The sequence below is a fragment of the Gymnodraco acuticeps genome, unplaced genomic scaffold, assembly GCF_902827175.1.
Source record: "Gymnodraco acuticeps unplaced genomic scaffold, fGymAcu1.1, whole genome shotgun sequence".
Taxonomy (NCBI): domain Eukaryota; kingdom Metazoa; phylum Chordata; class Actinopteri; order Perciformes; family Bathydraconidae; genus Gymnodraco; species Gymnodraco acuticeps.
In genome coordinates this window covers 6220001-6238484 of record NW_022991180.1, presented here as the reverse complement: position 1 = coordinate 6238484, position 18484 = coordinate 6220001, and the positions used below count along the sequence as shown (strand labels likewise).

Below are 18484 nucleotides of genomic sequence, written 5' to 3'. Positions count from 1 at the left end.
CTGTTTAAATAACAAGTCCTACTGTAGAAACTGGACATAAGCTGACAAAACTTAAGGTGCTGTGATCACTTTTTCGGATTTGTGAAACACAACCACAAAGCAGTGAAAAATGCTGTGCAGTGTTGATATCTTCTAAACCTTCTCGGTTGGCTAGTTTGTTCATCTTCTCACTTGTACCTGTGGCAACATGCCCACAGCAACATTGTCTCTAAGGGTGACATTTCAGAGGGCTATTGTTGGTCTGAAAGTGATCTAACACTGACACAAATTTCATTGCATTCAGTGACGTCACAGTTCAATGTTGTGTTTAATACCAATCTATCATGACTTCCTGGAACATGCCCCCGGGAGAGGAGGTCACACATTGTCTGTGCTATAGATGGATCTAGTGTACACCTCGACTGGAAGTTCACACTTCACCATGACAAGTAGAATGTGTCATGAGATATGTTGTAGGTTTATATTTTCCTGGAACATCTACCAACTGCACTGAAGCATTCATAAAGCGCTAACCCTTTAGAAAAACCATGTAATCTGATATTTCATCAGCTGCTTTTATGTACACACATCACACAACAGCACTCACACAAGCTCGAACAAAACATTATGGCTGGAAGGAGAACAGACTTTGATTTGTAAACATGTTGTTCTAACAGATCAAAGGCAACGCCTGGAGATGCACAGAGCAGTGTATGAGTAGTCTATTGAGCCACACAGTTAACTTCTGATTACAAATATAGCCCTGCAGATCTGCCCTATGATCAAAAGCCTGGGTCCAAGATGGCCAGCATATCAATCATGTAAATGTATGAGACATGCTTGACCATCAAAGGTGTAGTTGAATATGCTTCTCTTGCTCAAGACACTCCAAGACAAAAGGCGAGCAGACGAAAAACATGATAATAATACTAAGCAGATGCTGAGGTTGGGAGAGCACTTTGTTTTAGTGATGTAGAAAAGATGTGGTTCTCTTGATTAAACAAAGCATGAGATGCTCCTCAAGGTGCTTTGAAGAGCTATTCAAAACTGCACACTATTATTAAGGGAAACACTTCAAAGGTATTAATGTAACTATTGTGATACATTTAAGGATATGTATGATTTATCATGTGTGTATGTGCATATCAAAAAATGATCCTTCTTCCTTTTAAGTTGCACTAAAGTAGCACTCGTTTTAAGAAGTCACTCCCGGGAAAATTCTGATAGCGAGACACATAAGTAGCACAGCTGTTCCATCCATTATAAATTAGGGTGCTGTCATTCATCAAACAGCACGTTTTCTACGTCTCATTAGTGTAAAAGGATCAGATTTATATTTGGAACAACCTGCTCCTCCCACTGCCAAGAGATCAAGCTTCCTGTGCCTCACATGTTCTGCATGCATATTAATGCTCAGTCATCTTTTATATCCTATTGGTCATTAGCTTCAACATATGGGGGGACCCAACCATCTGTGAAAGTCCAGCTGTCGCCTGAACATCAAATCTAGCATCCTGAGTCCTCCTTTTGAAAGTAAAAACAAAGATTTATGGTGTGTTTTGACAACAAAAAGGTGTCATTTATTTCTGCAGGACACTGCTTTGAATCAATGAAAGTATCTTGGCATTCTAAAGTGTATACCATTTGTTTTTGTATGTGCTTTTGTCAAGGGCTTTACCCAGTTTTTACATTCAGTGACCACAAGATGGCGACATCTCCATCTCTGATGTTGACACTGTTGGCTATATGCTTGCAAACGATCTCTCGTGAGAGCCTATGTTCTCTGTTTCTACCTGAGCCCTTACAGACATAACACACTTTTGTATCTCTTCCCTCCCTCTATTCTAATGACACATGGTTCAGGGAGGTGTACAGTCATGACAGCTAAGTGAGAATCCCTTTAGGACACTGGGCTTTGATGCCGTAAGCCATACAAAATATCTTTGTAACACTGAAGTGTTCTTTCAGTGAAAGTATTTGAGCGCTGTGAACTGAATGTTAGCCATAGCCATGTCATCTGATCCCTACAGTATGCCCTACAGTGTGGTTACTCCAAACTCCCCTCAGTACATTGTTGAATACCCAAATGTAAAATGGTTGGACACACAGATCTTTAGGACAAAGCAGATTAATCTCGATGCATTCAAGCCAAACAAACATTCCAACGCTTGAGCCTTGTGGCCTTCATCGTACATCTTCACATATTTTCCTGGCACAGCCTTTAATATTATATATATGTTTGTAATACTGAGGACTATTCATGCTTGGCTTATATCTGCATATCGCATCTTTATTTGGCATCAGCCAAATATTCATAAAAGAGGGTGCAACTCCATTATAGCAGTCAAGGACAGCATGAAGATGTCCTTGATATCACAAAGCTTGGCAACCAAGACAGGAAGTAGGAGAAAAAGACAAAAGATTCTATAGATAACATTGTATAAATGAAATTAATCTCCAACTGAGGCCACTGTACGACTGTCAAGCTCCAAATCCACTCAAATTAATAACTTATTCCCCGTAGTTTCTGTGTGATATAGCTGTGTGCAAAGACAGGCTGTGAATTGGTGGGATAAGAGGGATCTCCATTGTAAGTTTTTACAATGAAATGAAATTATTTTGATTCGGACTAAAATATGGCTTAATATAGAGGAGTATGCCTAAGTTATTGTCTGTGCCCTCATTTGTGTTTTCTGCAAAGGTGGTTTGAGGTCAAATAACTGCATTTTTAGATATTCTCGACGTCTACATGTATATATAACATAGAAATATGATTCAATAACCAATCAGTTAAAAATGTGTGCTGCTGAAAATTGATCTCAACATATTTCCGTTGCTGAAAAAAATTGAAACTGATAAAAAAACATCTGGATTCATATGACTTTCTGATCACATCAGATTTAACAGATTTTCTATGATTCAGTAAAAGATATTGAGTCAAATCTAAAAAATGTGTCTGCAACAGCTACAGTAAATCAGGCCAGAAGTTCTGTTATGTGTGTCTGGCATTAAGCATTTCCAAACACTTAACATGTCATCACGCCTTTCATAGTGAGTTGCTGAAAAAAAAGGGACAGACAAGATCTGGAGGCTGATTGATAGAAAATTACAAAGGAAAGATGCACGTTTAGTACAAGGGAGAGGATATTAGAGAAAGGTTGCGAAAGAAAATTAGAAGGGAAGTGGGTGACAGCGAATGAGACGGAAACTGTGGAAGAACAGAAGATGTAAATTGGAAGAGGCAGTGTTATTAGGAACAATCTTACCCTTGCAATGCTTTCTCTCCAAACCAGTCTCCTTTTCCCAGGCTGCGCAGGTAGACAGGCTCTCCATTGGGCACGTCTTCCCTGGTCACATTAACCTGGTGAAAGGAGGGAAATGCAAGCAGAGGAGAGTTAAACAGAAGAATAGCGTGACAAGGTGGAAGATGGGAAAATAGTAAAGAAAGACGTTGTTATGTGTAACAGTGTAGAGACGTATGGGAGAGGACATTTAATTAACACATCATTCCAAAAGAAAGTGACATGAATGCAATCTATCAAGATGGTCAGGTATTTACACAATTACAGTCAGTGAAGAGTAGCTGGTGTGACAGAAGTCTTTGTGCCTCAGTAGTCTGTTACAAGTAGGTGACCGCTATCTCTGCAAGGAACTGGGACGAGTGCTGACCACTTCATTAGCCAGATGACATGTGAGTGATGGCACTGTGCTATGGCGGTAGACTTTACAAATCAAAGGGATGACATTTGGGTGGTTTTTGGCGGAAGTGAATGGAGACGGTCGTTTCGCCTAATGAAGGATGTTGTCTTCATCCATTTGTCAGTTCTGCACAGGTGAAGCAGCGTGACCACTTTGTCCATAATGTAATGCTGCCAACACCTAAGTGACAGCATAGTTATTCATCTAATCTAATGTGATCATGTATTATCCAGGGCGAAACACTGAAGAAAGAGAAGCAGAGGGACGTATAGGATAAAGGGCAGAGTGTGTGTTGTTAGATGCCAACATTAGTTGGAATGTCCTCTAGACAGAGCATTCCATCCGTGGTCTAGATGGAGACAAAGTGAGAGATGTTGACACATCTAAGTTTAAAGCATTGATACAGTAAGGTCAGAAGAGTGTGAGTGTGTGTGTGTGTGTGTGTGTGTGTGTGTGTGTGTGTGTGTGTGTGTGTGTGTGTGTGTGTGTGTGTGTGTGTGTGTGTGTGTGTGTGTGTGTGTGCGTGCGTGCGTGCGTGCATGCGTGTGTGTGTGTGTGTGTGTGTGTGTGTGTGTGTGTGTGTGTGTGTGTCTTCTTAGCGACCAGTCTTCTGGGTGAAAGTCCTCTGTTTTCTTTGACCCATCAAGGCACACCATCATCTTTCATACGCAGACTTTGATTATAAATGTATTTGAGATGACCTCTAACACTGATAATTATGTTGTCTACACATAAACATAACGATATAGAGGAAGAAGGGGTAGTGGAGGGTGTGCGAGAAAAACACTAAGAATGGAAGGAGAAACAGAAAAAGGCTTTAGAAAATGTTGAAGGAGACATATGAAAAGGAAAAGAAGCAGCACCAAAAAACATGATAAGCACATGAAAGCACATCAAATGTGTTAATGCTGTACTGGACTTCTTGTCATCTGTTCTCGGTGTGAAAGCCAGTGTGGAGACAGAGGTGAAATTAAAGTCACTCCATTCTCCTTTCTAGATACTCCCAGAGCATCTGCAAGAGATGCTGACAGAGGCAGCTTCTCCTCTATCTCAAGATGATTGATGGCAGCCAACTTCTACCCAAAATACTACCACTTTGCTTGAAATATGTATATTTTGTCAGTTTTGCCCTCCATTGCGTAGCGTGAGGATTTTTTTGATGGTCGGCTGGAGGCACTGCTCACCTTTCCCTTACTGATGATGAAGAAGGTGTCTCCTCTGGCCCCCTGTCTGATGATGTACTCTCCATCTCCATAATGCGTCTGTCAAAAGAGGAGACCAGATAAAATAAAAGTTATTCAGGCAGAATATGACATTTTGTCTTCTTTCTCACATTGGGAGTAGGCCTCTCTCATCAGACCCTAAAAGTACTTTTCAAAGGAAGCAAGACTGAATCGGGTGCTGTTAGATGAAATACATTAGGAGACTTTTTCTTGGTTATAGCACACTGTTTGCAAGCTGTGCATGGTGTTTTTCTGCCTTCTACGCTTGGATTGGCCCTGTGACCTTGAACATGAATCAGCAAGCAAATAAAATAGGTGAAATATGAAAGCTACCGCATTCAATCTGAAGGCAAATAAAACCTCCTTTCCAAGATTTAAGTTAAAATATCCAACCATCCATCTTTAATACAAAGTAAGGCAGTTCAGGGTCGGTGCTGCCAATCCATAGGCATACGCCTAACCTCTGTACTGGTCTGCAGTCGAACACAAGAGCAGCAAATATAGATAAAACAACCTTATTTTCACAGCAAAATACACAATATGATGTGTTTCCTGTTTGATCCTAAGTAGCCTCTGACGTTGCCAGTTTTCTATTCCCACAATATTTCACGTGTGTGATTCATGTGTGTCAACTCAAAAGCTCGTTGTTAATAGTAGGTTGCAGTTGTGAACTATAGGTTACTTACGTAACCCCAGTTCTCAGAGTAACATGAAGTGAGATGTCTCACTATGGGATGCGCCTCATCGCGGAGCAAACAGAAGCATCAATCTCATTACGCCAATCCTGATTGGCTGGAGATCTTGACGTCAGCGTCAGGGAAATCACCCCCTATAAGTAGCTTGCGCCACAACGCATGCGCAATTCAAAATAAGCACCTCTTCTCGCTTCACCATAGCAAGGAGGGCCATCTGGTGAGACATCTCACTTCATGTTACTCTGAGAACTGGGGTTACGTAAGTAACCTATAGTTCTCATTCATAACACTCCGTTCGATGTCTCACTATGGGAAATTGTAGCTCCCGTATTGCCAGACGAGCTTATCTCGAAAATCACCAAACCAACCAGAACTTAACAGGTAGAGCTCTGACTCAACCAGGTGCCCAGCACTGCTTGAGTCACACTGGGAGAAGAACGTCCAACCTGTTAGGAGGCAGACAAAAGTGAGCGGCGAGGACCAGCTCGCCGCTGCACCAATGTCTTTGATGGGAGACATCCTGGACAGAGTCCAGAATGCAGCCAGACTCTGAGTCGAAAGAGCTCGCGGACCCGAGGGTGCCTGCGAACTCTGACTCGTATGAGCCCCAAAGCAATTGCTTCCACAGACCAGTGGGAGAGCCGTTGCTTAGTAACAGGCTTGCCCTTATAAGGGTTAGCCCAGGACACAAGGGGTTGGTCATTATGACAAAGCACCCTTGATCTGTCCCTGTACATGCGTGAAGCACGGGCTGGACACGGCAAATCCGGCCGCTGTTCCCCGGAGGAATACAGTGGCGGGGAGGATGCCTTAATGTCAAATGTGGTACCCGAACCGACCGCCTTAAGATAAAGGCAGGGTCAGGCTTCAACCACACTCTGTTTGCCCTGGGGCAAACTGAGTGCATGAAAACTGTACAGATAGTGCATGAGTGCCACTGGCTCGCTTGGCAGCTGCCAGGGTCAGCGTCATGTCACACTGTATTTAGATTGTACCACTCACGGGCCAGGCCCATAGAGCCAAGCGCTCTGGGTGTGGGTGAAAGATCGCCCCCCCCGCTTGGGACAGTATGTCCCTGCGTAGTGGGAGCTGCCATGGCTGCCCGCACAGCAGCTGATATATCTCCACTAGCCACTACATAGCTGGCCAGTGCGGAGCTATCAGGATAAGTGTGTGGCGTTGCTCTCTCACTCTGGCCAGAGTTGGGGGTATCAGAGCCAGGGGTGGGAACGCGTACAGAAGGCCCGGGGGCCAATTGTGCGCGAGTGCATCCACGCCTAACGGTGCATTTAGATCGCGCATCGAAAAGAACAGCTGACACTGAGCGTTGTCTTTCGATGCAAACAGATCCACCGCGGCTCTGCCGTAACGCACCCACAGCTGGCTCACAATCCTTGGATGTAGAGTCCAGTCTGCATAAAGTGGTATACCTCTGGACAGTAGATCTGCCCCGAGGTTCCTCACTCCCGGTACGTGCGTCGCTCTCAGAGAGAGGAGCCGCCTACCGCTCCATAGGATAAGTTTGCGCACCAGTGTGTGTAACTGGAGAGAACGCAAACCCCCTTGGCGGTTAATATACGATATTGTGGTCGTATTGTCTGTCCTCACGAGGACGTGATGTCCCCTGAGGAAAGGCAGAAAGCGTTTTAGGGTGAGAAACACCGCTAAAAGCTCCAGGTAATTTATGTGCGCCCGCTGGAGGTCTCTGCTCCAGAGACCCCTCACCGGGCGACCTTCATAAATACCTCCCCAACCTGTCAGACATGCGTCCGTGGTGACCACTTTCCGTGAAAGGACAGCACCCATAGGCACACCTCGTACTAGAAAAGTCGGGTGCAGCCAGTGGCGCAGTGCCATTACGCATTTCACAGTAACCATCACTCTCCGCGCGCCATGTTTAGTTTTAGGGCGGCCACCCAGCGCTGAAACTCCCTCATGTGTAAGCGTCCCAGTCGTACGACCAGGATGGCTGACGCCATGAGCCCCAGCAATCGCAGGCATGATCTGAAGAGAACATGTTTGCGCAGCCGGAAAAGAGCGAGACAAGCTCTGAAAGCTTTCACTCTATCCGCTGACAAGCGAGCTGAAAAGGGCACCGAGTTCAGGCGTAAACCCAGGAAGAGTATACTAGTCTGCGCGGGGCACAACATGCTCTTCTCTGTGTTTATTATGAAACCCAGGTTGAGCAGGTGCTTTACGAGGACATTTGTCTGCGTAACAGCCTCCTGCTCCGACTGTGCGAGAAGCAGCCAGTCGTCCAGGTAGGTCGCCAGGCGAATACCCTGTTGTCTTAACGGGGCTATCGCGGCTTCCGTACATCGTACAAACACCCTTGGACTGAGAGACAGACCGAAGGGGAGTACTCTGTATTCATAACAGATCCCCTGAAATGCGAATCTCAGATATTTCCTGTGTGGGTAATATACTGGGATGTGAATATACGCATCTTTCAGGTCGACTGATGTGAACCAGTCGTCTTGTCGCACGAGCCGCAGCAGAGATGTGTGAGTGAGCATTCTGAACTTATATCTTCTTAGATATTTGTTCAGAGCCCTCAAATCAAGTATTGGCCGAATTCCGTTCCCTCCCCGTTTGGGAACGAGGAAGTACTTGGAATAGAAGCCGCCCTGACTCTGCTCGGCGGGTACAATAGATATAGCCCTCTTTTCTAGGAGAGAGAGAATCTCTTTCTCCAGAATATGGGCTGACTCTCCTCGGGCCTGCGAATGCAGAATGCCCGAGAAGCGAGGGGGGGTGACAGCGAATTGGAGTCTGTAGCCCCGTGTTACTGTCTTGAAAACCCAAGCAGATGATGTGAGCATCTTCGACTGCATGCTCCTTAGAGCCAGTGGAGATGTCACATCTCTTCCCCTCTGAGTCTCTATTTGTTGTGTTATGGGGCCCTCTAGTGTCTGAACACAGTGGTGCCCCCTTTCGACAATCCCCACCGACACTGCGCATGCGCATGACGGTAGTGCCTTCACAACCCAAGCCGGCACTGCGCATGCGCGTGGCGGTGGTGCTTTTAAAACCCCAGCCGGCACTGCGCATGCGCGTGACGGTGGTGCCTTCACAGACCCGCCTGTAATCCGCCTTTTGAGAGATGCCGAAGCTGCTCTCAGAAGGGGAACAGTTGACGGGCTGTTTATTGGTTTTATTGTTTTTCTTTTAATTTTTTTTTTTTTTTGAGCTGCGCCCTCGGCCTGAAACCTGGATGCGTCAGCAGCAAATGTTTAATGACAGAGGAACAAACAGATTTGTGACATGTGTTTTTGCGGACTTGAGGATGGTGTTGAGGCATCTCTCGAGGCGGCGGGAACACATATAGAGCTGGGGAACCGTGGACTTCCAGCTCTGTCACGGAGGGGAGAAGGAGGGGCTGTCACGCCGCTCGCTTCTTCTTCCTCGCCTGCTGGCCGAAATTCTGGGTTGGCTGCGCCTGAGCTGCAGCCGGAACCGGAGGAGATTTTCTGGGCCAGCTCGCCCTCGTCTCCAGCCTGGGCTGGGGACTCGGGGCGGGCTGCGACCTCTGCGTTCTCGGTGTTTTAAACCGAGCAGGGTTCAAGGCAGCTTGGGCGAAGGACTGCTGCTGCGAAGGACTGCTGCTGCGAAGGCAGCGGCTGGACCCTTCGAGGGAGGCAGAGGTGGAGTGCCTCGTCCTCCCTCTTTTTCGACTCACACCTCTTTTGCATGGAAGCAAGAGCAGAGCCGAAAATTCCCTCGGGAACGATGGGCATATCCAGCACATCCTCCTTTTCCCGGTCTGTGAGGTTGGTGAGGTTGAGCCATCTCGCTCTTTCCTGCACCACCATGATCCCCATTGCCTTACCTGTGGCCTGGACGGCGCAGCGTTGTACACGGAGACAGATGTCTGTGACCGCCGCCATCTCGTCCAGAGTGGCTGCCCCCGGGTTACCCGACAGGTCCTCGCAGAGCTCCGCTTGGTAAGCGGTTAGCAGCGAGGCCACATTCAGGGCCCTGGCGGACAACGCTGCGGCTTTGTAGGACCGTTCAGTCATTGTCGACTGAAATCGGTCCGACTTTGCCGGCATCGTGGGGTTCCTGCTTGGTGACGGGCCCATCCTCGGTAGGAGGTGGGCTGCTACCAGCAGTTCCATGGGCGGTATGCGGAGCAGGCCGAGCTTCTCCATTCCGTCACAGTCTAGGGAGGAGGCACCCTGGATTGGGACCTTGTTGCTGAAGGGCCGGTCTCTCCACGAGACCGACACCTCATCCAACATCTCCGGGAAGACCGGAAGGAGTTGCCTCTTTGTCCGCGCTGCTTGGGGGAAATGTTTCCCTTCGTAGCGGGACCTGGAGGTCTCCTTGGCTATTTCAGGCCACGGGATGTCGAGTCTGGCCGCAGCGCGTTTGCACACGGCCTGCAGGTCCATACTCAGACAGGGCGAAGCTGGTGTGCTATCGTCTGGGAGAGCAGCCCTCGCTCCAGGCTTTGCAGCCTGAGCCGATGACATGAAGATGTCCTCTTCATGTTCATCCGACTCAGACAGGAGGAACACCGAGGCGTCCTCTTCGTCCTCGTCGTAGTGAAGCTCGAGGACATCCTCCGCGGGTGAGACCATGGTGAGGTCTAACCGGGAGCCCCAGCTCGGTAAAGCGTGGGGTCCCGTTCCCGGGTGTCTTGCCGCCACCGGGTCCCGGCCTGCCAGGGCGCGGGAATCCGGTTCTGCGGCCATCTCAGATACTGAGCCCCAGACCGACATGGAGAGGGGTTCACTCTCTGTGGCAGATGTCCCCGCGTCTTGACTGCCGGCCGGCAGGTCAGAGGACATGGGGGGTTCCTGCTCCGACAGGCTAGCTTGGCGTGCTAGCCGTCGGCGGAGGCTCTTTACGGTGAAGCGGACACAATGTCCGCACGAGCCGGGGTTGTCGATAGCGCCTCGGGCGTGTTCCAGCCCGAGGCAGGACGAGCAGACCTGGTGTGTGTCTGTGCCCGAGATCTTCAACCCGCAGCCGCAGAGTCGAGCCACCGAGTCCCTGACTCCTCTGGTGTGAGGGAGAGGGGCGTCCATCTTGTTCGCCTCGTGGCGTGGAGAGGACCCGCTCTCAACAGGTAGGTTGGGAGAAAAAGAGGTAACCACCCTGTCCTAAATCCGGAGAAAAGGACGGTGTGGGTCTTTTATTCCCGGAGAATACTGACTGGTGTGGCAGTATGCTCCTTTTAATCCTTTCCTCCTCCGTGGGGAAGATAAAAGAAAAGACTTCCTCGCTACCGTGGTGTCGGTAGTGAGGGAGCAAGCTAACGCTAGCTTGAAAAAAGTCAGACCTAGCTTACTTTCCGGGGAAAGAGAGCGGCGAGGTCGATTTCAACAATAACTAGCGTTAGTAATTACCGTCTTCCTGCGAAGCAGAAGGAGTAGCCGGCAAGCGCCCGTCGACCGAAATGGATATCTGGGTTCAGTCTGTGGACCGTGAAGCTTGTCCGGCTACCATAGAGATGTGCTCTGAAGCGAGAAGAGGTGTTTGAATGGCGCATGCGTTGTGGCGCAAGCTACTTATAGGGGGTGATTTCCCTGACGCTGACGTCAAGATCTCCAGCCAATCAGGATTGGCGTAATGAGATTGATGCTTCTGTTTGCTCCGCGATGAGGCGCATCCCATAGTGAGACATCGAACGGAGTGTTATGAATGAGAACAGGTTTACTATTTAGATAATGAAGCCCTTTTCTCAAAGAGGACATTGCCATGCATTGTCTGGAACGTAAAAGGGACGAAGAAGACAAAGTGAAGTGACGTACCGGAAGTACGTCACTTCACTTTGTCTTATTCGTTCAACATGAAAATATTCCCAGTTAAACATGCAAAAAAAAATCGCTAAATAAAAAGATAAAACACTGGCATGTAATTTACGTTAGAATAAATAGAATGGTTTTGAATAATAAATGAGAGTAAAATCTATGTCACTTTACAGCCCCGGTCATATTTCTCCCGCATTTCTCCCGATTTCTGACAAAATCAGATTTACACACGACTGTTTCCACTCGGACTTTATTACAGCTACACCATTGTTTGGTTTACATGGTAGCGCGTCTCTTTAGTAGCGTGCGCAACTAGATAGTCACAGAAAAACAGAACAAGAATGGACAACTCGACCCTCTGTTCACTCCTTTCCTGGTCCACACATATGCTCCATCAAGACGATGGTGCTACAGGCCGCAAGGTATTGCACTCAGAACTACAATAAGTATGTTAATGTTAATCTAACAGCTCCATTGATCCACTAACACCCCCCCCCCGCGGTGCTTTTGAAATGCTCCCGATTTCTGATGTCTCAAGGTTGGCAAGTATGCCTCGCCTACTGATTTTAATTTAACTATATCGAGCCCGATTCTCGTTTTCAAATGTGTGCTCTAAAATGATATTTATAAATGACTATTATTATTATTATTATTATTATTATAAGCAAGACAATAAATGTCAAAGATATGTAGAAAATAAACGTATTTGAGATACGTTCATAACAAACGTAACGTGGGAGAAAATACGTTTAGCTAAACGTAATTGAGAATGCAGTTTAGTTCTGTGGGAACGTAATTTTTAGGAGACAGGGTTGCAAAGAGAGGAAAAAATGGGCTGTTCTATCTAATCAAAAATCAATCGAAGACCAACATGATCTATAGTAGAGGACAAGACAAAGGACAGCATGATGGATTAAGTCATCATGACCTAGCACCACGCACCTTTAGGACCTCTACGAGTACATGGAACCAAGTATTTATATTTTTTTAAATAGAAGAAACTTTGGATGGACCAACTTCAGTACATCCCATTGATTGGTTGATTGTGGAATGATGGCAATCATCAGTCAATTAATTTAATAAATACAATCCACTAATATGTCCCTCGGCTAACCGTGCAAACACATTCATCAAGAGAGCATGCATTGGCAAGCTTGAATGCCAAGCAAAACATTTAATTTTCACAGGATGAACATTGTGTATATTCTCTCAGCTCACTGAAAGGCCATCCCTGTACCAAGCTTAAAAGATAATTGCATTAATTTGTTTAATTGCTGGGAAATAGATTGCACTCTGATCCAAAGACCATTTCATGGCAGTGATGTGAACATGTTATGATAAGACTCACTAGAGGTGTACCATATATCGCCCCACAGACTTATTTTTACATGCTGTCAAATATTTTCAGATAAGTTATTATACAAGACAGATATTCCAAAATCTATGAGAAAGCTTTTTAGTGCTTACATTACTCACAGTTTCCTTTAGCCATGTTTCCCCTGTGTTACACAATTTCCAATTGAACCGCTCAGGCTGTGGGTGGCTTAAAGCCTCCCTCCAATCTACTTTCCCACAACCTCTTTCTTTTTCTTGATGGCGTTATCCTTCTCTGTAGAGGTTGTTATTTCTCAGCTCATAGTTTTCCTTTTCTTGAATGTCCTGCCCTGCAACACCACATCAGCCTCGTCCTGCTGAGCTGAACTGCTTATCTTGAGTGATGGGTCAACCTGCTGACCTTTTTAGCGGTGCAAGTCTTTGCCTTATCCTCAGTTTTATTTAGTACTACAATAATGTAATTGACCGTATAAATACAACATTATGGTTCAAGTCACAAACACTGTGACAATTGACAATTATAAACTGTCATGGAGAATGACACGGCAGTATAACGGTCAAACCATAGAACTATGTTCATCAGGGACAGCAGGTACGGGCTAATGTTGCCCGGGCAACGGCCCTTTTGCCATTTTTGTCTGACCTGCCCCTCTGGAGAGAGAAAGAGTTTTTTTTCTTTCTTTTGTGGCCGAATCAACATGATAAGCCCACAATTAGTATTGTAGCGTCTCGCTGCGATAAAAGCATAGACTGTAGGCTATATATAAATGGACGTAGTGTCCGTGACGTCACTCATAGGATTCTGCAGAGTTGCCGAGAAACCCTTAGAAGGCGGAGTCGGCCACTAACGGCTTGACAGCGACGTCAGAGTCTAATCCCGCCTGCTCCAAATAAGGGCAAAGAGGCGGAGCCGAGGCAGGACCTGCTGCCTCCGAACTGGAAGTAAACAGAGCTAGCTCAGGCTAAGAAGCTAAGCGAACATGAAATACATGCATACCAAGTTACTGCTAACAGTGTAGTTCCCCTATATAAACGTTACATTCATAATCAAATGAGACAATCTGCAAGAGAATTAGCTATAATTTGTTATTCTTAATGCTTGTCATTCACAGGTTAAGAAAAGAAGTACCGATACATAGCAGAACAATTGTGGCGATGTTCAGCTTAATAAGCCTTGTTCAACATAATTTATTTAGCTAATACTACAGCAGGCGAACCAAGTCTGCGTTTCGCTGCATTCCTTGATCTCCAGTTATAACGACGGACTCCACCACCCGGACCTAACGGAGCCGCAGTGGGCTAGCGCCTCCGGGACGCCGGCTGGAGCTAGCCCGCTGCGGCTCCGTTAGCTCCGTTAGCTCCGTTAGCTCCGGCGGCCACCACTGGGATAATTGGGTCCCCTATTAACATTTTCTCCCATTTAGCATTATGGGCGTCATTCTTTCACACACACATACGGGTATTGGGCCGAGGGCGACACCGTACTTCCGGTATCCGCCATTTCACACGAGGTGCAAGCTGAATATCATAGTCTATTGCCTTAATCAATATCTAGTCAACTCTAAAATACCACATATATGCAATGGCATGATAATATTATTGTAACAAGTGGGGTATTCACTTGGTGTTTCTAGAAATTAGACGTAGATGCAGCCAAAATCGACGAAGGCCACTTTCGAGGGTCGTTTTTCCATACATCTGCAGGCAGTCTGTAAGGGCAATCCGACAACCCACACAGCTCGTTTACGCTGGTAACGACCTAGAGCACACCCCTCAAGTCCAGAGATGTAATCCGAAGACATGCAGCGATTTCTTCTGTCATTAAATCAGAAAAAAAACCTAGTGCGCTCTGCCTGGCTACGTTAGCTAGCTGTTTATATTTGCACCTCCAGGATATTTGCACCTCCAGGAAAATGGCGTATTTATATATATATATATATGTGACGTCACTGTGTGTGAAAGAATAGCCATAGACTATAAAAGTCTTACCCAAGGCTGAATCATAAACTAAAATGTATATGTATGCATAAAGGGTTACGTCCTTAGCTGGCTAATAAGTAACAAGCTAAGCTACCAAGCACACAAACACCTGCAAACGGGGTTAACATGTATAATATTATCATTTTAGACTTCTTGGAAGTTCTGTTAGTAGGCTACATTCAAGCGCACAGCACGACATTTTAATTGTCTGGTATTTGTAACAATATTCCCTAAAAGGCACAATCACCACGAACACGGCTAAAGCTAAAGGGTAAAGTACAGTACTATGACTAACTAACGTTGTAGCCTCTATGGTTGTAGCCTAGCAGAGTGGAGTTGCTGTTAGCTGACAGTGAGGCATGTACATGCCCATCAAAGTGACCACGCCCTAATTTATGCAAACACTTTAAGACCTAATATAAATAAAAGGGTCGTGTTAGAAAACAATTCACTCACAGATTCATAATCATGAAGGTGGAATCTAACTATATCGATAATAATATTCATTGCATCCATGGGTAGAAACATGTCTTTCTGCTGTAAAGTTGGGCATTTTAACATGGGTTCTATGGAAATTGCTCCTTTCTGCAGCCAGTCCCTAGCGGCCCATGTATGAACTGCAATGTGTGGCACTTCCGTTTGGCGTCCCGGCTGTTCCCCAGAGTTTGCCGCTTGGATAAAACACAACTTGTCAGCTCAGCGCTGTCATCTGCCCCCAGTCACGTGACTTTGTTTACAATCTGACAGCTGGAAGCAAAGGAAAGTCCTCCGAGTCGAGTCCGGCCTCATATGGCTATGGTGATCATACCAAATGCCTGCCTGGCGTTAGAGTATAGGGGACAAACCAGGGGACTTTACTTCCTCTTGACACCGTCGGTTATTTACCAAAAAAACACCTAAATATAGCCTACTTGTTATAGAGAACCGCAGTGACGCATCCTAAAACCCGGAAGTAAGTTAGCATTTTTACCACGTCCGGTTCCTTCGATAAAAGGCAATGCAATTTCTCCATAGGATTTTGGAAAATAGCTCAAAATAAGGTCTGTGTTTGACACAAATTGAAGAGACAGATCACGTTTTGTTCTACGACATTAAATACATCAGCAGTGACCCCGCTGGTGATTTTTGAAGTGTTTACGTGTCTGAAAAACGATGGTTGTTACCGAGTGGCTGAATAGGACTACAGAAGTTGTCCAGGCTGTTTTACGTCATTACACCGAACACGTAAAACACTCCCGCTAAGTTTGTTTGCCCTGTTCTGCTTGAAAGCAAGTACCTGCCTCATGCAAACTGTTCAAACAAACACTTCAACTTGTACCATTTACAATCTGTATGTTTGAATATGGATCTTAAGTTGGCGTGACGTTGAAGCAGCGACCCTGCTGTAGTTCGTTTATAGCATAACGTTAGCATTTTGCTTCTTGCGACTAGATTTATGCTTCGAAAATTATAAAAGTAGGATAGACATGTGGATATTATCCGGCTGAACAAAACGTGATCCGTCTCTTAAATGTGTGTCAACCACAGACCTTATTTCGAGCTATTTTCCAAAATCCTATGGAGAAATTGCATTGCGTTTTTGACGAAGGAACCGGAAGGAGTTTACAACCGGGTTTTAGGATACGTCACTGCGGTTCTCTCTTTCTGTGTCTCTGCTCTGTAAACTCCCTCAATTGGGGACGCTCGCTCTCTTTTCTTGATTGCCCTCTCACGGAGAACACTTCACTGCCCCGATTTATTGTAGGATTTCTGCCATGTCTCTACTTTAGTTTGACCATCTCTGTTATTAAGTTATGGAATTCTAAATAAATAAGTAATTAGATACCTTATCGTTACTGCGCTCATAAAGAGTGATAAGAATAATGCGTATTGAACTGGTTAATTAATTAGTGGGTTTATTTAAGGTAGTAATTATAGAAGCCCTATTTTATCAGTAGGCTATGTCTGCACAGCAGTTACAATGGTAAAACTACATTAAAACAGAATTGTCCCCATTGTTTCTTTAATAGTTACTAACATTAGATATTGTAATGAGATATGAACCGCAAAACAAAAAATGTGCCTGAATAACGAATTTAGCAGTTGGACATAAAAGTCAACTGAGTGTCACTTGCAATGACAGTGTTGTGTTTTTATTTTATGAGTTTATGTTAGAATTTTCAAAAGGTCTTGTGTTTTTTTTCGGGGGGGAGGCCCTTTTTCCAGTTTATAGCAATAGCCCCTCCAAATGTCTGTGCACGTCCCTGATGTTCATGCAGTATATTGTGCTATAGTGCAATATTGTGTATACATATCAGTGTATAAATGAATCACAGGGTATCTTTTTATGTAGGATAACCTTGGTTCTGTATTTCTTTGGATTAAGCATGACATAAGCCTAAATAAAACCTCAGTTGCTCCTGTAATTTATCATTATTACACTTCAGTGTCATTGGCTGGATATAACAGTTTTATAATGGTGTTTTAATTGTGCTGTAGGCCTACTCAAGAGACAATTATGAGTAGATAGCTGCAATGTCAGGTCAAGTGCCCTGACTCATGGCCCAAATCACAAATGCCGAGGCTGATTACCTGAGACCTACTACCTGCGATTTGATTGGCTATTTGCCAAGAGTGGATTTCATAATTGGCTGGTGTTTGTCAGTTGATTACATTTTTTTTTTAAAGGCAGTTACAGTCACCATGAATGAACGATGTGGATTATCTTTTACAGAAGTCAAAGCACACATTTAAAAGTTTGAAGAAAGATTTAAGATTAAACACCTCAGTGTACATGTCCACTATTCGTCAGCTATAGTTATAAACCAACCCGTGGTAAAATACTTTGATTTAACGAGGAGTTCTCAAACGGAAAAAACTGCTCATAGCTAGCTTGTCTGTGTGCACTGTTTTAGCTTCCGGTTTTGTAATTGTTCAGAGGTGATTGGACCTGGTGAAGAATAGTTTTCGGGATCCCAAGCATCTTTGTAAGAGGATAACTAAACTTGAAAGCAATAGGACAGCATGGTGATGTTGGTTTTGTTCGGCAGAGCAAACATGGCTACCCAAACTGAAAAGCAACGCAGGAAAGTGGGCGATAGAGCTGCAGAACCAGACATGAAACAGGTAACGTCATGAGCTCAGTCTGATTAACGTTAGTTTTGTATTAAACACAGGTTGAATTGTGTGGGGAATGGCACATTATAACAAGTTATATACTTTTTGGTTTTGCGTCTCAGCAAAGTGTATTATCCACTTAAAACACGTCAGTCGCGTTGAATTTAGTTTTATGTTGGATATTAGACAGACATCCACTCTAAAACCGAGTAGCATGCAGCCCCGGAAACTGCAGTTTCAGGACCACACTCCTAGGCAGGGGCGGTGCTAGGGGGGAGCAAGGGGCCTGACTTTGGACCCCCCTGTGGCCCCCCTAAAAAAAAAAAGAAAAAAAAAAAGTTTATGATTAAACTATTTCTTTGCTGACGGAATAGGCGGAAATAACGATATTTGTCATTCTAGTCGGACCCATTAGAGCAAGGGTCTCCAACACGTCGATCACGAGCTACCGGTATCTCGCAAGCCCTCACTTTACAAATATGTTTTTTTATTTTTTTTAATGCAAGCCGTCATCGCCACGGAGGAGCACACAGCCTCTGTGAGTGAGCGAGACAGAGAGAGAGAGAGAGAGAGAGAGAGAGAGAGAGAGAGAGAGAGAGAGAGAGAGAGAGAGAGAGAGAGAGAGAGATAGAGAGAGAGAGAGAGAGAGAGAGAGAGAGAGAGAGAGAGAGAGAGAGAGAGAGAGAGGACACCTTTATCTATTTAATGTGTTGTAAAA

The 18484-nt window shown here is 45.3% G+C and overlaps 1 protein-coding gene across 1 annotated transcript in view; it reads right to left on the bottom strand.

Annotated features, from left to right (window-relative positions):
- The window catches only part of LOC117560779 (cGMP-dependent protein kinase 1-like), a 108183-nt gene that overhangs the window by 23776 nt on the left and 65923 nt on the right, over positions 1-18484 (bottom strand). Inside the window, 2 exon segments of the mRNA XM_034237797.1 lie at positions 3246-3340; positions 4863-4940. Of these exon segments, the coding sequence (XP_034093688.1) occupies positions 3246-3340; positions 4863-4940 (173 nt within the window).